This window comes from Furipterus horrens, unplaced genomic scaffold (assembly GCF_987537825.1).
Source record: "Furipterus horrens unplaced genomic scaffold, mFurHor1.1.pri manual_scaffold_3, whole genome shotgun sequence".
Lineage (NCBI taxonomy): Eukaryota > Metazoa > Chordata > Mammalia > Chiroptera > Furipteridae > Furipterus > Furipterus horrens.
Window position 1 is genome coordinate 110,495,952 of NW_028327173.1, and position 24,948 is coordinate 110,520,899.

Below are 24,948 nucleotides of genomic sequence, written 5' to 3' on the forward strand. Positions count from 1 at the left end.
GAAGTGAAACCAGGAGCCTAGTGGCGGCCCCATTGCTGCTTCACTGACATGGGAATTGCTGATACTCCCACTAAGTGGTACATCTTGGAGAGTCTGTGGCTGGCTGTCTTTAGCTCACAACCAGCCTTTCTTTGTCAATCAGAGAACCCAGACAGTAGCTTGCCACATCCAGACCTAGGACCTCAGTACCCTGGGACAGTTGCGTGTAGTTTTGCTTATGGCCACATTTGAACGGTTCCTGTTATGAAGACTGGTCTTGGGGACTGAGTCACAGCCTAGCATCAATCCACATCTCGAGGTGGCTTGCTGCTTTGCTCGTCCTTCAAACTCAAGCCATGCACTGGCTTATTGAGCTTTAGGGAGGAAATGATATGCCACAGAGCAATTCAGAAATGTTTAGTAGTCTAAACTCTAAGAGGTGGCTCCTGGAGCTTATACGTTATCCAGTTCATCCCTCCATTTTGCAGACAACAAAGTTGAAGCACAATGAGGGGACTGATTGGCCCAAAGCCACACAACTAAATGGAGACAGAGCTGGGAGTAGGAGCCAGGTCACTTCCGTGTGGCTTTGGGTCATAACATGCTCTTTAAAATGGCAGGTTTCTCCCTCTTCTTGTTTTTATTTGGCTGAGCTTAAAAAGTGTGCATTTTCAAGAGCTGACTGGTACAGTCACCTGGGCAGTGTAAAACTAAATAGTGGAGAGACCATCTGACGAAGTGGCTGGCGGCTGTGCCTCGAGCAGTCAGCTGAGTGGAATAAAAAGCCGGGAGGGGGCAGTCCAAAGCCTGGCTGGGTGCTGAGGCCAGGGGCAAGGGGTCACTGAGGGCGAGGGCCACGAGCAGGTTCCATCTCCCTTAATTTAGTGTCCTGGGTCAAAGGCCCGGGGATGGTAAGCAGCAGCAAAGCGCATGCTAGTGCGTTGGGAGAGAGATACTTTTCGAATGCTCAAGTACTCTCAGTTTACAGCAAGATGTTTAGAGGTCCTGCTTTAATGCGGAGATGATGGGGCAAATGGGAGCCCCTAAGGCATGTTGAGCAGATTGCTCTTTGGGAAATTACTCTTGCCCCCCACTATCTCGTTTCCCTCATTTATTTGCCTAACAATCTCAGCAGAGACACAAGGCAGATGTTACTCCAAGCACCCATTTGGGAACGCAGAGTCAGAATTTCGCAGGATCTCTGAAGTGTCTGTGTCTAGTAGATTAGTTTCTTCCGAGCAACAGTGTTTTTCCACCAGCAAAGCTGCCTTCTTTGAAACACACTTGAAAGGAAACTTTTAAAGGCAGCATCAGGCTCCCCAAACACCTTTCTGCAAAGGAAGCAGTCTTCCTGCCGTGGGCACCGGGCACTTGGAGGCTGAGGCTCCGGCTCAAAGGCGGTGGTGGGTTGGCGGGACTGACATGGAGGGAAGGATGGAGGGTGGCCTTAGTGATAACAGAGTACCCTGAGCTGCCAAAAGGAGCTTTCCAGCCCATGTTCTCCCTCCAGTTGGTGGTTGGTGATTGTCTCAGTTGTTGAAGTCACACATCATGATGTTTTTCTCCCTTCTTGGAACTGTTGTTTGAGCTGGATAAAATGCTGTTTCAACAGCTGCTCTAATCAGAAATGCTGTTGATTATTAACCCTGATGGTAGTTTTTCTTTCAAAAATACATGTCTAAGTAAGTGCTCTCAAAAATGTAGAAATTTGGCTTCTTGGTAGGAAGTTATTTAATGAAGTTGCCTAACTGCCAAGCATCAGTTTCCCCATCTGAAAGATGGAGATTTTAATAATTGCCTTCCGTGGAGGATGATTGTGTGCTTGCACGTAAAATGCTTGGAACAGCTGGGGCTGCGGATGTTAGCTATTATCATTACATTGTTGTGAAGAGTGGTTCTGTCCGGCCAACTTTCTATTTCTAGGAGCTTCCCCTCTTGCTATCACCACCCTCCAAGAAATCTTCATGAAAAAAAGTCACTTAGTGAACAGTTTTCCTGTTCATTCTTTGACTCACCGGAGCTGTTCTCAGAGTTGGGTGGCCTATGTAGACGTGGGCAAGGCTCAGCCCCTGCTCCCATTTCTCAGGGAGACCGAGAGGAAAGTGCCACTCAGCAGCAGGTGATGGCGCATGCAGTTTGCATACTTTCTCCACCCCAACCGCCCCCAACCCCCCCAAAAACCCCAGGCTGAAGGACGGGGAAGCTGTGGTTTATTGTAATAGTTCTTGAAGTGTAAGACCACCCCCTTTCCTCTGCCCGCCCTCCAACCCTGTACGGTCTTGTCTTGTGGTATACCGGAGTTCTAACTGCCACCCGGTGAGGCCTCTCTTCATTGAGGTCAGGCCCAGGAGAGAGGCTGAATGCCGAACCCAGGCCTCCAGAACGTTTCATACCTGTGGGGAGCTGTTCGGGTGGCCCTTGGTTGATGACTGTGGTGTGGGGAAGCAAGTGAAGGGGGCAGAGACTGCTTTCAGAGCAGTGGAAGGGAGAGTCTGAGAGGGAACGGGCTCTGATGATGCTGCGTGGTCGCCTGGCGGCCAGGGTGCCAAGTCTTGAAACAGGTATGGCTACGTGAAATCCTGGCAGCTCCCCTTTCCTCATGACAAGAGGGTGCTGGGCTCCAGTCAGGCCCCAAGAGCAGATCCCACTTGGGGAAGCCTGTGGCTGTGTGTTTGCCACCGGATGTGGGGAAGGGGAAGGTCAGCTACTTTTTCCTGTAACTACCAAGACCCTGACTCTTGGCCTGTCTATTGCTGGGAACCCTTTCATAACCACCTGCCCCAGAGGGACCGGGAAGATTCAAGCCTGCTGCCTGCCCTGCTGGCTGTGAGGAGAGGGCCACAGCCAGAGACTCTCTGAGGCATGTTGAGGTTGGTCTGGCTTGACAGCACTACCTCATCCTGTTGGCAGAGTGCTTCGCTGCTGCCCACCCCGCCTACCAGGAGTATATCAACACTTCACCCAGCATGGCCCCTCCCTCAGATGCTGTCCACCCTTGGGGCAGGCCCAGGTCAGTGGCCAGGGCACACTCTGCACTGTGAAAACTTAACTGCAGGGAGGCTGGCAAGGCTCTTCCAGCTGAACATTTATTGTGTACCTCCTGTGTGCTAGGCATTGTTATGCTAGTTATTTGAGGTAAGAGGCCTTGGACCGGTGAGCTTCCTAAGCAGTGAACCTAGTTTATTTAGTTTATTTCTGGTTGTTTTTAATGTACCTTTCTATTCTTATTTAGCACATAAGCGTGTGACGGTTGAGTGACCGTGGTGCTCTATGCAGTGTTGGACTGAGGTGCAGACTAGCTGATTGTTTCTAGAACTCCAGCCATGTACAACCCTACAATGCACAGAATAGCCCCCACACAACAAAGAAGTATCCAGTCCTGAAAGTCAGTAGCACTGAGGTTGAGGAACCCTGATGTCAGTGTCCTTGCTAGAGTGTGCCCAAATATGCAGATGTGGCTGTGGGTCCTGTGACACGCCCCCAGCCCCCTGGATGTTTGGAAGTGGAGACCATTATTGACACTCAGTTGCTCTGGGATACAAGAGACAGTCCTTTGCAACAAAGAATTGTTTCACCACAAATGCCCTCAGTGAGAAACCCTGACCCTGTTTCTGAGAACCTGAGTGTTCCAGGAGAGAGGAGTGGTCGCTTGCCCTGACCAGGGAGGCCCTGATACAGGGAAGACGTGCCCTGTTGTTGGACCCTGCCTCTGTGGCCGGCAGCCCCAGGAGGTGGCTCCAAGAGCCCCGTTAGCCTCCTAGTGGATGGCTCGTCTCTTCGAAAACCACAGGCGTCCTCCTGAGGGGCTGGGTTGGGGCTGATTGGCCCTAGGAATTCTCCACACAAACCCCCCCGCCCAGGTCCAGAGGTCCAGGGTCTGTTTGTAAGCCCGCAGACAGCATTGTTTTTGTTTTAAGTGCACAAGGATTTCTCATCCAGGATCATTTGACATGCAGATAATCACAGATTTTTAAAGGCTGTTGTCATGGTTTTGTCTCTGGAAGATTGCTATGTGCTGACGAGAGCTTTGAAGCCAGCTCTGGGACCTCAGTCCTGGTGGCCTTGGGATTTAGAATGAGATAAGAAAAGCAGTTGAGAGACTTGTCTGTTACTGGGTCTAAGCCCGTCCTACCTGGGCTCAGTTAACCGTTTAGCACCACTGTCTTTTAACCACTCCTGGTCTGGGGTTCACATAGGACACTGGTGGCAAGAACACTTGTTTTTCTAAATGTGATCTTATTATCTGGAGTGTTAGTGGGTGGGGCAGAGATTGATTTGCCTTTCTATGATCAACTTCAATGAAGGCTTGGGGATCTCAAGAGCTACTCCAGAACAGTTTCTTAAGGAAGCAGTACTTTATCCTAAAAAAAAACAAACAAAAAAAACCCTGGCAGTGTTAACGGTGAGATTTCAAGCTGGGCAGCACATAGGGGAGAGGTATAAGGGAGAAATGAGGATGCAGGAGACCCTATAAGCCACATATCACTTTGCGGGATGCTGGCCCCAGGGGACCCAGGGGCTTCTTGTCACCTCCTGATTTGTCTGAGAGCCTGTCCTGCTGGGGCTCCTGGGGCCACTGGGCCTAGTAGTCCCTTCCCCACCGCACGGCATTTTCCTCTTGCAGCAGGTATTACTGAGGTGTGCAGGGTACGGGGTCATTCTTGTTTTGTATTGCCTTGTTTTTCATTAGGGCTTCTATATAGAGGAGACAAACTATATTCTGACTCAGACAGACCTCTGATAGGAAGTTGGAGCTCCCCCAAATGTAGGCAGCCTGGTTGGGGGGAGTTGGAATATTTCTTCGTGCCACTATTTAGCAAAGAGGCTCCTGTGAGTGGAAAAGGTGGAGCCGGTGGGAAGGTCTGTGGTTGGAGGACTTCGCACTCCCACTTGTGCGACATTGCGACAACTTGATTTATTTGCCTGAACTTCATGAGGTCTCTTTTCTTTTGCAGACAGAGATTGCCAAGAGACTGAACACAATTTTAGCACAGATCATGCCTTTTCTGTCCCAAGAGGTAAGACCTTCTTTTGCTGTGTCTTCCTTTAGTTTCCGAACCAGCCCACTGGCTGACTGTGTCTCACTGGAGCCCCTGTCCCTGTTCCTTCCTACCGACTAAAGTTGAAGTTTACAACCTGGGGGTTTACAGAGCCTCCTCCAGCCGGTTCAGGAGCAGGGAGCCACATCAGAGGGATAACTTGCATATTCTTCTGGTAGAACTAGTTCTCTGCTACTGCCTGAGTCCAGAGAGGAGAGTTCTGGCCTGCAACAAGGGTAGCAGTGGTCAGTTGGTGCCTCTGTGGCCCCCCACCTCCCCATGGCCTATCCAGTTCAACCTCTGCTTCCCTGTGCCCCAAATTCCACACCTGAAGCTGCCTAAGAGCCAGGAAACCTGGCCAGTCAGTGCCAAGAGCCAGACCCTATGAGGGGAAGCAATACCCAAAGGGAACCCCACCCTTCAGGACAGCATATACTTGGCAAAGGCATGACTTTGTTGGTCACATCACCTTTTAAGCCACTTTCCAAGTGGCCCCCTACCTGAGGCAGGAGCTAGGCTAGTGGATACATCTCTAAGGAGGCTCCTTGGCACAGGGCGGACAGGTAGGCTGTCTGAGAGGCCCCTTTCCATCCAGCAGAGCTCACTCCAGCTGAGGCAGGCCCCCTACGCCCCTCTGTGGCCGGGACCTTTGCAGCTCCCTCCTGGAGCCCTGGGTCTGAGTCAGAGTAGTGGCCATTAATGATTGAGTTCATGTAAAAAACAGGATGTTGTGCTGGCCTCAGAGCTTGCAGCCCAGGGGGAGAGAGGGCTGCATACGAAGCAGGTGCTGCCTCAAGGCTGAAGGGAATGAATGCACCGAAAAATGTTTTGTTTTTTTTTAAAAGACTTTATGTAGAGTAGTTTAGATTCATAGCAAAACTGAGTAGAAAGCACAGAGATTTCCCACAGCTGCCCCACCAGAGTTGTGCATTCGCTGCTGCTGATGACGATAACATGGACACATTTCTATCACTCAGAGCCGACTCATTGTTTACATTCGGGTTCATTTTGTCGCTTTTCTTGCTCTTTCTATCTAGATGTACGTTTTTGTTTTCTCTCTGTTTAGATACAGATTTGATTCTACTTAGGTACATGTACTTTTCTTCTGAACCTTTGAATGTAAGCTGCAGACATCCTGAGAGCTCACCACTCACTGCTCTAGCTGCGTCTCCCAACAACGTGGACGGGCTTCTGCGTGACCGTAATACCGTTACTGTACTTAGAGCATTAATAATCATGTGTTCTGATGTCCAGCTCATATTCAAATGCATGGAAGGAAGTTTTATTGTATGTGTGCTGGAGGGGAGGTGATGGACTAATACCCATCTTTCAGCTCATTTATAGTTTAACTTAAAATGATTTATAGGAAGTCTTGATTACAAAAGTAATACATGCCCATTGATAAGGGTTTAAGAAGAAAGCAAAACTGTGCTGTTCCCACCCCACCTGTTTCCTGTGCCAGTGTAGTGGGCCTCCCCTGCCTTCTCTTGGGACTCGGTGACTGCCCGTCCCCAGCGGCCGCTGCTAACCCCTGCCCTGTTCCCTCCAGCACCAGCAGCAGGTGGCGCAGGCTGTGGAACGAGCCAAGCAGGTCACCATGACAGAGCTGAATGCCATCATCGGGGTACGTGGACTCCCCAATCTGCCTCTCACCGTGTGTATAGCCCTTTTATTCCTCTCATTTATCATAACCAGAGATCGACTTTGATCTTAGCTGGCCTCGAAGAATGGCGGCTCCAGGACTCTAGTTTCCTAAGCATTTCATGGGCTTGGGTCCATTTGGGCTCTCCCCATGGGGTCCCCAATTGCCTCCCAGTCCCCAAATTAAAGGGGTGCCAGGTATGTCTCAAATCCAACTCTAAACTCATCATCCATGTCCTCCCTCCATGTTTGGTGTTTCCACCATTGAGGGGAATGGGCTCTGAGAATCACCTTCAAGGCCAGGCTGATGGATGTGGGTCCCCAGCCTCCTCCTCATGTCTCCCCAGGGACCTGCCTGCTCTGGGCCCCCTCCCTGGCAAAGGCCTGCCCTTCTTCGGCCACCTGGGATCAGAACTGTCTCTGCTGTAGTGTTGATGTGACATGTGCTGTGGAACTGGGGGTTGGGCCTTGCTGTCCCTGCACTCAGCTGACTGGCTGAGCGTTCCTTACGTGCCCTAGTGAATTCCAGGCGCGGTACCTGGACAGATCATCCTGGACCTTCTAGGTCAAGGGAACTGGAGGAAATATCCCAGAGCTCTTTGTGAGGCCCAGTTCTGGTCTGCTTCCCATCCACGGACAGGTGGTCAGGGTTCCTGAGGGGTTCCGGAACGATACAGTTTCCAGGGGATTAGCTACAGAGTTCTTTCCCATAGGTTTGGGGGTTGGACTGGAGTCTGTTTTTCTGAAGTTTTCCAGACCATTCTGAAGGATTGTCAGGCTTGGGAAACAGTGGACTTGGTTGGCTGAGGTCCTTTCAGCCTGAATATTCTGGGATCCTGGTTGGTCTTCATTCCTTTTTTCTTATGTGAGGTTATTATTTAGAGGTGGAACTGCAGGCCCTTGAGTTTCTTGCTTGGGGTAGATGGTTACTCTTGACTTTTCCTTTCGGGCCATAAATCTGGAGACTTGTGTTCTAGTTATGGCTCTTCCCGTGTGACTTGGGCAGGCCCATCTCTTCCTCCGGCCTCAGCTTCTGCATCTGTAAGAGGAGGGGGTGGAGCAGCTCCTCTCTCCTGGCCAGGAATGCCTGGAGCCTGAGGTCAGAGTAACAGACTGATGCTGGTGGGTCCTGACCCTCCATGACACCACTGGGACTCATGACGTTTCCATGGTCCGGCACTTCTGGTGTAAGCCCCAGGGCAGCTGCGGAATGCTGCTGAGGGCGGGCGCGAAGCATTAGGCTGGCCCTGGTGATACTGGTGGAGGAGCAGACCCTCATCTGTTATGTGGGAGGGACAGAGGGGAGTCTGGAGAGGGGGTTGTGAGCAAGTGATCAGTGCTTTTAGCCATTGAGTTTTGGGAGGCAGCAACCCCAGAGGGGAATCATAATAGTGTCAAATTTGAAGTCTCCTTAGGATCATTGAGCCCAGTATTGGGGCCAGATTCTTTGTGGGTGGCAGGGGCTGTCTTTTGCATTGCAGGGTGTTCAGCAGCAGTCCTGGCCTCTACCCACTGGACCGCTAGTAGCAGCGCCCCCGCACGCTGTGACCCCCAACAGTATCTCCAGACATTTCTGAGTATCATCTGTGGGGGGCAGAATGGCTCCTGGTGGAGAACCATTGCTCTATTTAGCCAATGCCCTTGTTTTTCAGAGAGGAAAAGTGATTCACGGACAGTCACGTACTGCTCAGGAGCAAGCCAGGCAGAGGCCCCGGGGCCGGCTCCCAGCGCTGGGCTTGGCCTGTCTTGTGCGCTAAGTCTCAGTGATGAGTTCTGTCTCAGTGGCTCTGCTGACAGCGGTAGAAGGGGGACACAAGGGTGGCAAACGCATTGTGAGTTGTGTCATATGAAATTTCTCTTCTTCCAACATCTCATCTCTATCCCCTTTCCAGGATGAGCCTTCCCCTCCAGACAGTGACCGTAGTGGGATCCCCGCTCCCCCGTCTCCCTTCTTGAAATGAAAATTCTCTTATGAAAATAATTTTTTTTAAGTTCTAAGAAAAGAGTGAAATTGGGGAAGAAACACTGCTTGGATTAGCTCTTAGCTCTACTTCCTTTAAGTGGTATTTAGGAAGCTACAAGTTAGGTCAAGGCAGCTCCAGGCAGATATTGGAATTCAATTAAAGCCAACGAGTGGGGCCTGTGACCCCCATTTTCAAGGTAATTGCTTCTGCGGCTCTGAGTGATGCAGCCATCGCCCTGTCATTAAGCAGGCAGCCGTCTAATCGCTGCGCCTGACAGAGCCTCCCAGGCAGGAATTACGGACAGCTGAGGCCCGCTGCGCTGGGAGCCACGCTGGTCTGCACACCTGCAGGGAGGCGGCTCACTCGCCAGGGAGGACAGGGGAGAGGGCTTGAGAAGGGTGCGGGGGGCAGGAGGCTGGGAGGGCCACGGGCTGGTAGCAGAAGGGTAGGTGTTTTGTGGCCAGCTATAAAGGGCAGTGATGAGAAGGGCCTAGCAGGCTCTTAGTAGCAACTAGTGGCTACGTTCACAGTGCTGTTGAATCAGCCCCTCTAGAAGGGTGGTAGCCTGGCCCCCTGGTCTGGGAGTTAGGGGGGCTTTGGGCAAGTTGCTTCATTCCTCCAGGCCTCAGTTTCCCCATTTGGGAAAAGATTGAAAAGGGTTGAGCAAGTTTCATATGATGCACCTGCTTCAGTCAGTAGGGCTCTCTCAGGCATGGAGTTAAAGGATTCTGAGGCCATGTCTGGCTCAGCTCATAGAGCAATGAGTGATAAGTCAGGTATGTCGGGTGTGGGCATGCTAATGACCTACTTATTGCATGGATTGAAGTGTTTCTAGGGTCCCCCACTTCCTGGTAAGAAATGCTAGGATCCAGCATCACATTGGTGTGAGAGGAGAGGAAACAGGAGCCCAGGCTTGCTGGCCAGCCCACCCACTCCCTTGTGGGGCCACAGGGGACCCAAGTGATTATCTAAGTAAGACAGGCCCGAAGATGTCTCTGCTAGCTGGGACCTGACAGGGAGCAGTTACTGCAGACCCCTTACTGTTACATGCCCTTTATTCTTGGATTCACATTATTGGGGGATCCTTGGAGGCTCAGGATTACTGAGCATGATTATATCAACCACTTATAAATCCTTTTTTACATTGCTCTGTGCTGGCCCAAGGTCATTGAATCTGGAGAGTGGAAGGGCTCTCACTCCACTTGCCCAGTGACAGTTTGGGTTGCATTTCCTTGGAATTTATTAGTGGGAGAGATGCTATAAAGTGTAGACATTTTTTTCTGTAAGTGAGGGGGTGGGGTGCGGTGAAGGTGCATGAGGAGGATGTGGGAGGTTGTATCTGTCTTGTCACAGACTCAAGTGTTTTAAAGCCCAACCTAAGGTTCTTGTGTTCACTCCAGGATGTGGATGAGCTGTATTCAGTTGATTGAATTTTATATGAGGGAGAAGGATGGTGGGTGTTCCCTAGAATGCATCCGTTTCTTTCAGCCAGGCAGCTGTGGTGGAGAGAAGTAATGCTGGGATTGAGTCCTAACTCTGGTTGCTTCTGCAAGAGCCCCTTAGCCTCTCTGAGCCTGACCCATTTCTGAACTGGGATCAGAAGGGTTGTTGTGAGCTCTGAAAGCTATGGGCTCACCAGCCATGAGAGCAAAGGAACTGGCGGAGGCCTGTGGCTGCTCTCCCTCCCCTTGGAGGGCAGGAGGTGTTCATTTTCTGCAGTGAGGACTCTGCTTCCTTTGGTGGACATCCTTGGTGTGTTGTGTCTCTGGAAATGCTTAGAGAATTTCACTAAGTTTAACCCAAATCATGACCCTGAGAACTGAAGCATGGAGTGTGATGTGCATTATTTAGTTATACATATTCTGCAAATAGGGTCTTCCAATCAGTGTCTCCTGTAAGTGGCCGTTCCTCCTGAGCCCAGGGCACTTGACACTTGACACACATGTGAAGTGAGGGTGGGGACATACAATGCCCCACAGGACATGTTCTTGGACATGTTTTTTTTCTGGTATGAAAGGCTAAAGGAGGGAGAAGAGCACTTACGGTGGGCGTGGGTCCAGTTTCCTAGCCCCTCTTGGGTTGGTGGTGGAGGCGGGGATGGTGGACTTGCTTTCACATCATGGATGGAGAAGTCCCAGTATTAGAAGGAATTGTAGAAACTGGAGGCAGGCTCCTGCAAAGGGGTCAGCTCAGGCCCCTCCTCGGACTGTGGACTTCATTCCATTTTTTCCCCAGTTGGTAACACAGTCACCCTCTCACTGAGATGTTCTGTGTTTTAGCACATTGTCTTCTGAGCTCAGGGATTTGTCACGGGGTAGTAATAATGGCCTGAGGATGGCTTGCCTTCTTGCGGAGGGGCTGGGCTGAGACATGGGGACAGTGAGATGAGGGGGTAATTGCCAGTCACCAGCTGACTCCCCCTGCTTCACTAGGGAGAAGACTTTGTTTCAATGTCTGTTGTAACAAAGACCGTTGTTCGTAGACCCCAACCCAAGCAGTGCTGGGGTCTGCTCCCACCCTGAGAGGGATGCCTTGGAGGCTGGCTCTACTGTTCTTGATTCCTGGAGCCTGTTGGGCCACTCCTGACTGTGCCTTTAAACTGCACAGAGGAGACCTTCTGGCTTAGCAGGGGGTGCTCTTGTACTTAAAGATGAGAAATGCATGGAACCATGGAAGTTTCCTTTTCTCTTGCAAAGAAGACAGTCATGCTTGACATGCTAATGGCAAAAACCACCCTCAATCTTGGAAGTGCAACATCTTCGAAGGCCACTGTTTTCCAAGTCTCTGATGCTGGTTCACTTGTTCATGTTTCAGGGAAGTAGTAAGCCCCATTGATGCTCCTTGTCCCAAACAACTGTTCTAGCTGCATCTGCATAGGCCTTTGAGAGGAGGCGTGGATCTGGGAGGTGTAGGGTCACTTTTGGACAGAATTGCTCAGCTGACTTACTTCCCAGCTGGTTCATGTTTACCTTTTCCAAGCAAATGTGCTGGGCACCCTGTTTGAGGTACAGTAGTCCCTCGCTATATCGCGGTTCACTTATCGCGGCCTCACTGTATCGCAGGATTTTTAAAATTATAATGTTTAATTATTTATCGCAGATTTTTCACTATATCGTGGAATTTTGCGGTACTGTATACGTATGTTGTTAAAGTTACATAGGTTTAAGAGTGTAGAATAAATTTAAGGTTCCTACTTCACAGGGGGGTCTGGAACGTAATACCCGCGATAAGTGAGGGAATACTGGGATGGATCAAACAGGGTCCCTGTGTTGCCAAGCATCACTGTAAAGATGAAAGAAATATGTTACATTGTTGGTAGTCATAGTTTTTGCTAGTGAGAATCGAACACCTCCTTTGTCTTTACATGTAGTAAAGCATGTGATTCTTGCACAACCCAAAGAAATGGGCTGCATTCTGATTCTTGTTTTGTGGATGAGGAAACTGAGGCCCAGAGAGGACTGCTGACTCATCTAAGATCAGGGCTGGTAAAGGAGAGCTGGACGTCCACCTTAGTCTGCCTGACTCCAGTCTGAGCTGTCAGAACTCAGAAGGGAGAAACTGACCAAGATGATGGAGGGCTTCTGGAGGAGGTGGCCTTGGAACCGGGAAAGATGAGCCTAGAAGGTTGGGTCAGAGGGCAAACTGTACCTGGTAAGGTAAGAATCAGGGTGCTTGGAATTATTCAATGGAGTCTGTCTATGGGTACCAATCTTTAATAAGCTCTTTCAGTAGAGACAGAATTGTTCATGGAGGAGTTAATCTTGTTCCCAGGCAGCAAAGCTGCTTCTGTGAAGCCATTTTCCTTTCCTCTTTTTCTTTTCCCTCCAGTGAACTGATTGGCCATACACTGTAAAGAGCAAATGAAGTATCTCCATTCTTGCTTTCTAGGATTTTACTAAATAGTTAACCCTGGTAGAATTAGGGGGCCTACCAGCAACTAGTCTAAAATCACAGGGCCCCCAGCAGAGATTCATTTTAAAACTGGGTATTTAGATAAAGTTGAATGGTCCAACCATACCAGGGAATACTCTGTGGCCATTAAAAAGGAAACATGCTCCGACCAAGATGGAGCCCTAGACTGACACGCTCCATCTCCCTCCACAACTAAGAAGGACTACATCTATGGCAAAACCAGAAATAACCAGAAGTTCCAGAAAATAAAGGTACATGGAAGTCCAATGTATGAAGTTATAAAGAAGTGGCGCTTGTCCAGACGGGTAGGAGGGGTGAAGCCAGGGCAGAGAGGTCAAGCTGTGCTGTCTGTGGTAGCAGCAGCAACGGCAGCAGGACAGTGGTAAGCACAGACACCTGTATTTAAGGAGAGGCGGGAAGCACCTGGGAGCACCCCTGGCTGCAGACCAAACCCGTCAACTCCAAATTCCAATGCCGGGGAAGGCAAACCCCTATTGCCTTGGACTGTGAGGGCCGGAGGGGATAGGGACAGAGGAGGAGGCTCCTGGTCTCTCAGCAGAGAGTGAACAGCAGGAACCCATCTTGGACCCCTGCAGCCATACAAAACGCCACAGTGTGGTGAGACGGGTTGCCCAGTTGTGACGAGTGCACGGGGCTCTGCCCCCTATAGCGTAGGAGGCGTGACAGCCTTGCCCAGGAAGCAAAGGTAAACACAAAACTGTCAGGATGGCACAGATCGTGATAGAGATCCCAGTGATGCAGCTGACCAGACAGCAAATATCTAATCTAACGAAGCAGCAGATAGAAAGTCTTTCTGAGGCACAGTTCAGAGCTTTGGTTATAAAAATGCTTACAGACCTAACAGCAGATCTTAAACAAGGTGGGAAAGGAATGAAGGCTAATCCTGCTGAAATGAACAAAAACACATGAAACTAATGGTGAGGGCAAGAAAACCAGGGATCAAGTCAACAAATCAGAACATAGGGAAGGAACAAACAGTCAACCAGAGCAGAAAGAGGAAACAAAAAGTGAGGAAAATGGGGAGAGGCTTAGAAATTTATCGGATAACTATAAGTGGGCCAACATCCGAATCATAGGGTTGCGAGAAGGTGAAGAAAAAGAACTAGAAACTGCAAAATTATGTGAAAAAATAACGAAGCACAGAACCTCCCTAACTTGGGGAAGGAAATAGACTTACAGGTCCAGGAAGCACAGAGAAGCCCAAAAAACCAGGACCCAGGGAGAACCACACCAAGACACATTATAATCCAAATGTCAAAAAATAGGGAAAAAGAATCTTAAAAGCAGCAAGAGAGAAGAAGAGAATTATGTACAAAGGTGTCCCAATAAGACTCTCAGCTCATTTCTCCAAAGAAACTCTGCAGACAAGAAATATTCAAAGTAATGAAAAGCAAAATCCTACAACCACGATTATTCTAGCCAGTGAAGCTGTCATTCAGAATAGAAGGGCAGAGAAAGTGCTTCCAGGACAAAGTAAAACTGAAGGAGTTCATCAGATCCAAACCACTGTTATATGAAATGGTAAAGGGACTTGTTTAGGAGAAAGAGTATCAAAACTATGAACATTAAAATGAAAACTAGCACAACATGCAACAACAGAAGCTGGGAAATCGAAACAAAGGCAAACTTAAGTAGGCAACGAGAGTGGGAAGAGAATTACGGATATGGGGATCATTATGGGGAGAGGTCAGCAGGGAGGGGGAAGGGGGGGAAGGGAGGGAGATGGTGCAGGAATTAAGAAGCGTAGTAGGAGGGAGTGGAGTAGACAGAAAGATGTTGAGAAGAACTATATGCACAACCAGTGGGCATGGACTAAGTGCAGGGGACAACTGGAGGGAGGGGGTTCACTGGGTGGAGGGGAACAAAGGGAAAAGAAATTGGGACAACTGTAACAACATAATCAATAAAGCATATTTAAAAAAAACAGAAAAGGAAACTTGATTAGTTCATAACACTAAATTAAAATCCAATTGGCTTTAGCCTATGTGGCTCAGTTGGTTGAAGTGTTGCCCTGTACACTGTAAGGCTGCGGGTTCCATTCCTGATCAGGGCACGTACCCAGGTAGAGGGTTTGATTCCCTGTCTGGGCACGTATGGAAGGCAGCCAATCGATGTTTCTCTCTCTAAAAGCAGTGAAAAAAAAAATGTCCTTGGGTGAGGTTTAAAAACACTCAATTATATAGAAATAAGGTTAATAAGAGCTCATTTGTATAGAAATACATTTAAAATTTGTGGATTTCCATGAAGGAAAATTTAAATCGATAAATAGTGTGAATCTTATAGGGAGTGGGATTAAAAAGTAAGATTTTTAGAAAAATTTTCTTAACCTGCTTATTTGTATCTGACAGCATGTATTATTTTTGTAATGATAATAAAAAATTACATTATTTTAAGCTCCAGTCCCAGAAAAGCCTGAGATCTCTGCACTGGGCTCCTGTGACTCCCGCTGAGTCCCTGGGCTTGGTTCCTGCTTGGGCATCTTGGAGCAGACCTGGGGTCAGTACCCACCAACAGCTTCTGTAAACTGCCCAGCAGCAGATGTCCCAGCCTTTCCCCCAGAGCTGAGAAAAAAACCCTCTGGTCCAGGAGTGCAGTGGCAGCTGTGGTTGCCATTAGCTTTGGGGTGAGCTGGTTTGGCAGTTTACAGCTTAGCTGTGGGAGAATAGGGTCTGTAACTTTTGACCTGTGGGCCTTGACTTTCTTCTGCCATCTGTCAGCAGTGGCCCAAAAGCCACAGTTAACATCGACGGGCAAGCCTGACAGACTTCTGCTCTCTGTTTCTCTTCAAGAACGCTTCTTGTTTTGGGGGTCTCCTTAGGAATATTTTCTGGATGAGGTTGGTGGTTGATTGATTTGAGTCCAGATCCCACTTTACTAGAGATGGGACTTTACTGGTTCCTGGCTACCCGCTTTCTTCTCCCGGGTGTCAGTTTGCCATCTGTATGAGGGGCACAACCCCTCCTTTGCCAGATGGCTGGAAGGTTCAGAGATAATATTTGGAAATGCCCAGGCATTCATTAATGTTGGTTTCTTTCTCTTGTGCTAGTTGAGAAGAAAGATGTATGCACAGCATATCCAAGGCCCTAGCCACTCCTAAGAAATATTTCGATCCCTGTGAAGGATTTGGCACAATCTTAGGAATGTTAAGATAAAGGGCATTTAGTTCTGGTTGCTGGGGATAGACCTAAGGCTGCCCAAGCCAGTCCCATGGGTAGGGGAGGGGGAGGGGGAGGGGGAAAGAGAGGACCCTGAGGCTAGTGCTGGTGTCCTATCTGGAGCTGGGGGCTATAAACCTTGACTAGGGACTGTTATCATTGCTATTGATGATAGTACTAAATTAATCAGGTCAAGGTTTTAGAAAGGAGGGGACATTGTAAGCCCTCTGCTGAATGTTAGCTATTGTTATGAGTAACTGGCCTGAGGTCACACAACTAGTAAGTGCCCCAGAGCTGGAGTTTGAATCCTGCACCATCTGCTTCCGAAGACTGCTCTTCTTGTTACCCTCTTCTCCATTCTCCACATCCAGGGATGTTAGCTGTCATTTCACTGGCCCCAGCCCCCTCTTGACCTTGGGGCTTGGCTGCTGTAGCCAGCCTCGCTCTCTGAGGCAGGCCAGGAATTCCTCGGTTTTAGGGAAGCCTTCCTCGGGATATGGGCTCAGGGTGCAGGGCCCTGGCTGCTCGTGTTGAAGGCATGGAAGCATGAGTGAACATGGAGTGTAGAAATGGATGCCCTCCACTGAGAGGGAGCCCTGATGACTCTGGTTTTTAAATGCATGCTTTATTTATCTTGGGCTTTTAAACATACATGGAGACATTCTATCCTGAATCGGGTGGAGGGACAGGTAGGGTTTTTGAAGACATGAATCTTGTATCTGAATTACAGTCCATCAACAGACTTTCTTCAATAAGACAGCATGTGGACTGAGCTGGGGACACAGGTTTTGGGGGGCTTTTTCCCCTTGCCTCCACATGAAGGAGCAAGAGGGATGGCTTGTGGCTTCCCCTGCTCTCTTCTGCACAGCTGTGCTCACCACCAACTTCATTGCAGCAACAGCAGCTCCAGGCGCAGCACCTCTCCCACGCCACGCATGGCCCCCCAGTCCAGTTGCCACCCCACCCATCAGGCCTCCAGCCTCCAGGGATCCCCCCAGTGACGGGGAGCAGCTCGGGGCTGCTGGCACTCGGAGCCCTGGGCAGCCAGGCCCACCTGACGGTGAAGGACGAGAAGAACCATCATGAGCTGGACCACAGAGGTGCGGCGTGGGGCTGGGGCTGGGGCTGGGGCTGGGGCTGGGGCTGGGGGCAGGGCTGGGCAGGGCAGGGGTCCTGTAAGTTCCACTGTAAGTGGACACAGGAAATGTTGTGTCCCTAGGACAGGAGTTAGCAAAAGATTTGGGGGCATCTCTTAAATTTCTGGTGCATGGAAACCAGAGCCCCCAATCCCTGATGTGTACTTGGGATTCTCTACCCTGGAAGACACCTCATCCATTCAACCCGGAGTATCCTCCCATCTTCCTAGCTACACCCTGTCTGTCCTCAAGGACCAGCTCCAGTCCCATGCCTTCCTGGCTAGGCTGGGGTCTTTTTCTAATTGCTATCAGAGTTTGAGGTGAAGCCCCAAGACTGAGCTCTTGGTTACTGTCCTCTTGTATCCTACCCCTGGAAAATGTTTGTCCTCACTGAGATCATTAGTCCTCTGAGGACAGGGGCCAAATCCCTTGGTGTTGAACTTAGTATATGTGTCTCTCCAACGCGGGCACCTTGGAAAAGGTGCACAGCCAGCAGTCACACAAAGACTTGTTAGTTGACTGTCTTTAAGCAGAGGTAGCAATCACACTACTGCAGGGAGGTGCTTGGGAAGACTTGGGATGAGGACTTGCCCCCGCCTTTCCCTGGTCCTTTCTGTGAGGATCCAGGAAGCTGTACAGAGTTGCCCAAACTGACGACTCAGTTTGGTTGGGAAAGAGAAGGGCCTGGCTTCCTGGAAGACCCTTTCAAATGCTGATGCCTTGTGTGGTCTGCCCTTAGGTGTTTTTTCTAACTTTATTGAGATGTAATTGACATACAACATCATGTAACTTTAAAGTATTCAGCGTGATGATTTGATTGGCCCATAGGTATTTACTACGACACACGGCCAGCACCTTCCGAGGCCCCTGGCACCACACTCCTTCTTGGGCACTAGGGGCCTGGCATGTCACCATCCTGCCCTGGCTCGGGGAGGGGGGTGTTCACAGGGTGGTATCAGGCCGTGGGAACCAGAGACTTACATTTCTGTCCCTACGGTTGGTGGCCTCTCTACAGAGGAAGAGGGCCTTCCCAGGGCAGACAGGGGAGAGTTAGGGTGCTGGTGCCGACTGGGCAGATAATTAGAGGCTTCAGCTTCCCGGGGCTTCCGGCAAAAAAACAGTACGGTGTTCATTAAACAATAACAAACACCGCTCTCCCAACTTCTTTAAAAAAAACAACACAATAATGTTCTCAATCCCAGAACCTACAGAGACTTTGCATAGCATGATCCTTCGTAAGCTTATGGCTTAAAAATTGCTGACCAGTAGTCTTGGTGTCCTTCTTGGCATGTCCGGGAGAGCCAGGTCACAGGTTGCCCACCCAGGACGAGTGGCTGGACGAGCATTGGAATTGGGGCAATTAACTTCCAGAATGAGAAACATTACCTAATGCCTTGCCTTGGCTAACCCTCAGTGAAGCCAGGCCTGCTGCTCATTTGAAAACCTATGAATTAGCAAAGGACAAAAGCTGGCTGCGTGAGACTGACTTCTTTTTTTTCTTGTCTTTTTGTCTTGGGGGCTCTGACCTTCCTCTTGTCCTGGCCTTCGGTCCGCAAAGAGAGAGAATCCAGTGCGGTAAGTGTCAGCACTCTGGAACCAATTGAGTGTGTTCAGGGTGCTGGGAATAGGGGACCATGTGGTCTTCTGATGGGGGTGGGAGTGTTGTCATGAACTAGGAGCTGTCACCTGTTGAGAGTGATCTTCCATTGGAGAAGCCTTCATCTCTCCAGGCTTTTGGTCCAGTGTTTGTCAAATGAAGAGCTTGGGCTAAGTGAGCTCAAACTCCCTTTATAGCAGAGGTGATTAACCGGAGAGGTCAGCTGGCCAGCCCTGGATCCTCCGAAGGGGGTCTGCAGAGTGTCTGGACTAAACCCAGGGCTTAGGACCCAGGTGCCCCACATCCTGGGTGGGAGTACTTCCCCATTCCCTGGATTGGCTGCCCTCTACAATCCTGCGTCCTCGTTTCCTCTGAACACCTGAGGTCTCTCTGTTCTGGGTTTAAGAAAGCTCTAGCAAGTGAGCATTAAGGCCAGGCTGCCTGCGTGTCTGCCAGCTCTGAGATTTGTTGTAAGTCTTTCTGATCACACTGAGGCTCAGAGGTACTGTTTCAAATGAATAAGCCTTCTGAATAAGCACAGTGGAGTCTGGATATAAAAAAAAAATCCTCCAGCGATTGGCAAAGCTATTTTATTCCTCATCGCTGTCCTTGTATCTGGGCCATCTAATCTGTTAGGATGGCCTTGGTTATTACCTCATGTTAAGTAGGACTTGGAAGGTCAGGCAGTTAACTAACCATCTGCCCCAGCTCCCCTCGGCAGCCCACTGCCCAGGCTGACTTCAAACCTCCCGTGAGCAGCGGTGCTCCCGTTCCCTTTGGACTGGCCTACGTGCTTCGAAATCCAGGTGCACGTTTGGGCCCAGGAATGGTTAGGTACATAAAATCACAGAAGCCAGAAATCCATTTTGATGGCTTTAGTCTTGGTCCTCAGAAGGTGGAGTTTTTAGAGAGGTGGCTTGCCTCGGAGAGGACCTAGACCGAATGCGTCAAGGCTTAGGTTTGGTCCTGGCTTCATGGGACATTGGATGGCTCTCTTGGCCTCTCCAGGCTCATTTTCTTTATCTCTAACATAGGCATCTTCCTGCCCAGCCAGCCTTTCAGTTTAGTTAGGAAGAACCCCTTCAGAACAGGACATAAGGTCTGGAGATGACCTGGTTAATGGACCTGCTGCAGAGCGAAATGAGTCATTGAAGCCCAATACCCTCCTGTCTTCACGTCGTCCGCATCCTCATTGCTGTTTGCTCTTGGTTTTTTGCTCTAGTTTATGAAAGCTTTCTGCTAAAAGAAACCCATGGGGAACCCCCAAGAGCTGAGCTCTTCACTCTTCGACACTTGCCCATATCTGTGCACATCAGACTCACGGAGCTGGGGGCAGGTTCTGGCCCCTCGAGAGTCCATTGGAAATGAGGCTGGACGCCATCCTGGGGCAGGGTGGGCAGCTGGGGAGAGGCAGTGGGCTATGCGCTTGTGGGGAGGGTGTCGGAGGGGATGTAGACTGAAGTAATCAGCCCTTTGGAAACCAGGTTGTCAACAGATGTGGCCCACGGCTGGAAGGACAGGCCTGTGCCCGGATGGGAGGGGGGCGGTGGCTGGATGGGCTGGAAGCTGTCCCAGAGGGGTTAGTCTGGAGTCCAATTAGAGGTAGCTTCATTCATATTTCCTTGCCTAGCCGAAGCAATAAAAAATACTTAGTTTTTTGGCTGCCTGCCAGCCAGAGGCGGGCTGGATCGATGCCGCTAAATGCCTGACATGACTCTCCAGTAGCAGCAAGGGTTTTCAGCCTGACTGCATGAGAAGAAAGAGCTCGCTGTTCTCAGAGCTGCGCTTTGGGTCGCAAGGAGAAACACGAGCTGCCACATGCCCCCTCCTCCCTGCCCACCCGCGAGGACAGGGCCTGGAAGCATTTCTGCTTAGCACGGGGTGGCCACCGTCGGAGGAAAGGAAATGAAATGACGGTGATTTTTCTGCCAGGCTTGCAGCAGCTAATTGAATTGCGGCCGTGCGCACATCGCTGCCGCTCTCACGGCTGTGGGGAAGGTTGAGCTGCAGTTCCATTATAACCTCCATTTTTTTCTTCAAGGCTTGATAACTCAGCCATTTTAATTTGCTTCAGGCAGAAACTTGGCAGGGAAGGGCTGCCCAGAAACCGGCTTAGCAAAGGAAATTAAGTTCTGCGGCTGATTCCCCCAAACGCTGGCACTAGCCCCCAGGAAGTGGGGAGACAGAGGTGCAGGCACATCCCACCTGCCTCTTGATGCCCTCTTGTGAACATGCATCCCTCTGCCTCCCCCTGTGTCCTCATCACGTACCTCTGTCCTGCGTGGGGATGTTGATGGCCTGGTCTTGCCCTTCCCTGGACTGGAAGCTCCTGGAGGGCAGGACCGTGCCTGCTCCTTCCTCTGTCCTGGGCTTCCCTTCCTCCCGGCCTAATGTAAGGCGGGTGCTCAGAACGGGTTGGTGGTGAGGAAGTGAGGGAAGGTTAGGGATTTGGCTCTTCGACAGGAGTAAACCACAACAGCCCCCTGCGGGGGGTGGGGGCAGGAGGGGCATTGGTTCTGACTTAGTTCTCTGGGCACAGGGGTTTGTTGGCAGGTGCCCCCCCTACTTTCCAGCCTGGTGCTGACAGCCACGTAGTGCCATTCCTGGCCACCAACACCACTGAGAGCCTGCGGGTCCTCCCCGGTGGGTGGCTCTCTCACCTTTAGAACAGCGTCATTCCCAGGCTGCTCTCAAGGCTCTGCTGCCTCAGCTGTTGACCCATCTTTTCTCTCCCCAGGCCTTGAGTTCCAAAGTGTTCTCATCCTCACTTACTTCCTATTTGAAGGGAGAACTCATTAGGCTCTTCCAGCCTGAGGAACTTGGCTTTCTTTTATGTTGCCTCCTGCTGGCAGGCCCTGGGCCCACTTCCCGACCTCTTTCCCATTGTGACGGAGGAATGGGGAAGATGCCACCTCCTTTATGCTTTTTCCCATCTTTCGGAGGGGAGACAATGTTGCATTTTCTGCCTTTTTATAATCCTGGCATTTCTCGGAAGTTGCAGCACCACTGAGAAAGCCTGTTGGCAGCCTCTGTTCCTGGAGGGGTCAGTAGGTGAAGTAGTTTTTAGCACATGACCTCAGTCTGCCAAGACCCATCTTTCAAGACTCAGTGCAAATTTTGCTTATCCCTTCTTAGAACCAGTAAGTGTGAGAGGCATGAGCTGGGATGAAGGGCGCAGGTATGACCCCTGCCCCGATGGAGCGGAGCGTGCAGCCTCATCGGCCAGAAAGTGCAGGCTCACTGCAAGGTTAATTACTTGGTAGCAGCGGCTTTGCTACGGAGGAGAACTGTGATGCTGCTAGAGCCTCTCTCAGGGGGACCTAGTCCAGGTGTTAGGAAGGCTTTCCTGATGAGGCATTGCTGCAGCTGTGACCCGTAGACACAAAGGACACTTCCAGTGACCTCTGGGTCACCACACTCAGCTAGGACTGTGTGTGCAAAATGTTTCCACTGAATCTCCTTCTCGCTTCCAGAATAACTCAGTGTCACCCTCGGAAAGCCTGCGGGCCAGTGAGAAGCACCGGGGCTCTGCAGACTATAGCATGGAAGCCAAGAAGCGGAAGGCCGAGGAGAAGGACAGCCTGAGCCGATACGTGCGTCTGGGTGTGGTGGGCTGTCTGGGGTTGTGTTGGGCAGGCTGGGGTGTGGGAGAACCCATAGGACCCAAGCTGTGGATGAGTCAGAGACATAGGCAGGGGCAGGGATAGGAGTGGTGGTGGCCTGGGTGCTGGGGAGGGATCTGGGGAGAACCAAGGACGCCTCCCATGGACAGGCCAACAACCCCAGAAGCCATCCCTGGCACTCCACACTCTGACCCTACAGCATGGTCATGCAGTGCACAGGGTGAGAACTGTCACAGAGGGAAGGGTGAGGCTGTTCTGGGACCTGGTGGTGGTCTTGCGCCAAGCCCTGTTCGGCCACTTGGCTGCTCTGTGGCTTTGGACATGTTGCACAGCTGTCTCAGCTGCATTTCTGGGTGACGGGGCTCATCTTCCCTCCTACACAGAGTGTGGAAATGGTGAAGTGAGACTAGTTCACTTCCTTGTAAATGATGGCAGATATAAAACCCACTGGAAAGTGATGCCTGGCTCCAGAGAGACATGTTATAGGGGCTTAGAACTAGAACAGGGCATGTGGTGGTGAGGCTGCCAGTGGGTGTGGGAGCAGAGTGACCGCAGAGCCAGGAAACTGCTAGGGAGGGAGGCTGACATTGGTGGACCTCGAGGTTTGGCCCGGATTCAGATCCTGGCTGGTGGAAGCAGTGTGAGGATGGTTCATGCTCAGTCTGGGTTGGGGAGGGTATGGCCCCTTACTGGCTTCTCTCTCGGTTGCAGGACAGTGATGGGGACAAGAGTGACGATCTGGTGGTGGATGTTTCCAATGAGGTAAGGGCAGGTCCAGGTTGCAGAGTGGCTCTCGGTGTAGGAGTTTGAGAGTGTTCCTCTCCTGGGCGGGAGTGGGAGCTCTTGTGTCTCAGCTGCTGTGCTAATATTACTGGCAGCCTGAGCAGGGCAGTGAAGCCTCTGAAGTTGGGGCATCAGAGCAAGGCTTTGCTGCATGGTATCTGGGCATGCACGGGCAATGAGGGGTCCTTCGGACAGGTCTCCAGAAAGAGACCCTCAGAGATCTCAGAGTAGGGCCAGCACCTATGCCTCATGTTCCTCCAGGTCAGCTGTGTTCCGCCTGCCCCCAGGGTCTGGAGGTGGGGGTTGTGAGCCCCTTGGGTCAGCCTTAGCAGAGAAGGAGGAGCTGAAGCAAATCTACCAGAGGCCAAGAGGCCCAGCAGCCCAGATCTGAGTTCTAAACTGTGTATGATTTTGGGCTGGTGACCCTACCCCCTACTTAGGCCTCTGTCTCCGCATCTGGGGATCTAAGGGGTCACATCACATTTGATCATATAAGAACTAGTCATCCTCACTTTGGCATCCCCAGTGTCTTTCAGCCAAGCTCCTTTTTCTATTACCCACACCCCCATTCCCTTCCTATCCTAGAGCAGGAAAAAGTCTAGGCTGATTGTTGCTTTGAGTACATTTCTGCATTACTTGTGGTTTTAGGACCCAGCAACACCCCGGGTCAGTCCAGCACACTCCCCTCCTGAAAATGGGCTGGACAAAGCCCGTGGCCTGAAAAAGGACGCCCCCACCAGCCCCGCCTCAGTGGCTTCCTCCAGCAGCACACCTTCCTCCAAGACCAAAGACCTTGGTCATGTATGTGGGGTCTGCCCCGGTGCTGCAGAGGCTGGGAGAGGGCTGGGGGAGGGTTGGGGTAAAGGCAGAAGGTTTTGGAAGAGAGACCGGAGCTGGGGTGCAGCTGACTGGAGAGCAGAGGGGTGAAGTAGAATGAGTGTGGGTTGGGGTTTGGCCCAGGTTCAGACGCTGGCTTTACCACTTATTGGTTGGGCCCTGTGCTAACTAGTTGACCTTTCTGAGCCTTGATTGCTGCATCTATAAAGTGGGAACAGTCACCCTATTCTCTACTAAGTAAGGTTGGGCAAGAATTGAGTGGCTATCGGGCAGAAGATTCAAAATTGGGGTTGGGGCTGGCCCTCTGCTTTGTGTTGTGACCAGCACTGGGCATGTGGCCAGCTCTGTGTACCCAGCTCTTGGGATAAAGAGCTTCATGGCTCCCCTTGGTCCCTGCATCTTCCCCTTTCAGAATGACAAATCCTCCACCCCTGGGCTCAAGTCCAACACACCCACCCCGAGGAACGATGCCCCAACTCCAGGCACCAGCACAACCCCGGGGCTCCGGTCGATGCCAGGCAAGCCTCCAGGCATGGACCCGATAGGTATAATGGGTAGGCACTGTGGGGCTGGGGTGCCGTGCGTAAGGGGGTCTGCCCAGGCCGGAGCTGCAGCTGCCCAGATGGGCTGAGGCTTCCCAGGGCCTGCCTTCGGGGGCACTTCGGGGGCAGCTCCCAGGAGGAGATAGACCGACGTTTCGGCACTGATGTTGGGCTTAGTGGGGCCACTGCTGGGCTAGGCCTGTGCATGGAGCTTCAGACAGGTCAGGATACCCACAGTTTGTTCCTGCCTCTGTCGTTAGTTCTGTGAAGCTCTGAACAACCCCCTTCTTTGGGCTTCCCTGACCTCTATAAGAAAATGTGAGCGTGTCTCTTAGCTTGAACCTTCGTAAGCTATGGAGATGAGGGTCCCAATTACAAGGGCTCACTCTGAGAGGCTTGCTGCAAGGTGGTCTGGGGCCTGGGTTCTGTCCTGGAAGGAGGCATGGGGCCCACTCCCCTCGGTGGCCGCCTCCCACAGATGCCTACCTCCTTGCAGCTTCGGCCCTGCGCACGCCCATCTCCATCACCAGCTCCTACGCGGCGCCCTTTGCCATGATGAGCCACCACGAGATGAACGGCTCCCTCACCAGCCCCAGCGCCTACGCCGGCCTCCACAACATCCCGCCCCAGATGAGCGCGGCTGCCGCCGCCGCTGCTGCCGCCTATGGCCGGTCGCCAATGGTGAGCTTTGGAGCTGTACGTAGACTTTTTGGCTCCTT

The 24,948-nt window shown here is 51.2% G+C and overlaps 1 protein-coding gene across 11 annotated transcripts in view; it reads left to right on the top strand.

Annotated features, from left to right (window-relative positions):
* The window catches only part of TLE3 (TLE family member 3, transcriptional corepressor), a 44,196-nt gene that overhangs the window by 13,366 nt on the left and 5,882 nt on the right, over positions 1-24,948 (top strand). For 2 of the 11 annotated variants that reach the window (XM_090270075.1, XM_090270079.1), the window contains exons 5-13: positions 4,935-4,997; positions 6,568-6,672; positions 16,607-16,811; positions 18,406-18,422; positions 21,918-22,037; positions 22,779-22,829; positions 23,499-23,651; positions 24,100-24,241; positions 24,726-24,910. In XM_090270075.1, the coding sequence (XP_090126201.1) occupies positions 4,935-4,997; positions 6,568-6,672; positions 16,607-16,811; positions 18,406-18,422; positions 21,918-22,037; positions 22,779-22,829; positions 23,499-23,651; positions 24,100-24,241; positions 24,726-24,910 (1,041 nt within the window). Of the gene's footprint in view, positions 1-4,934; positions 4,998-6,567; positions 6,673-16,606; positions 16,812-18,405; positions 18,423-21,917; positions 22,038-22,778; positions 22,830-23,498; positions 23,652-24,099; positions 24,242-24,725; positions 24,926-24,948 lie in introns of all 11 variants that reach the window. The other 9 variants (XM_090270077.1, XM_090270081.1, XM_090270080.1 and 6 more) reach the window with 7 other exon arrangements.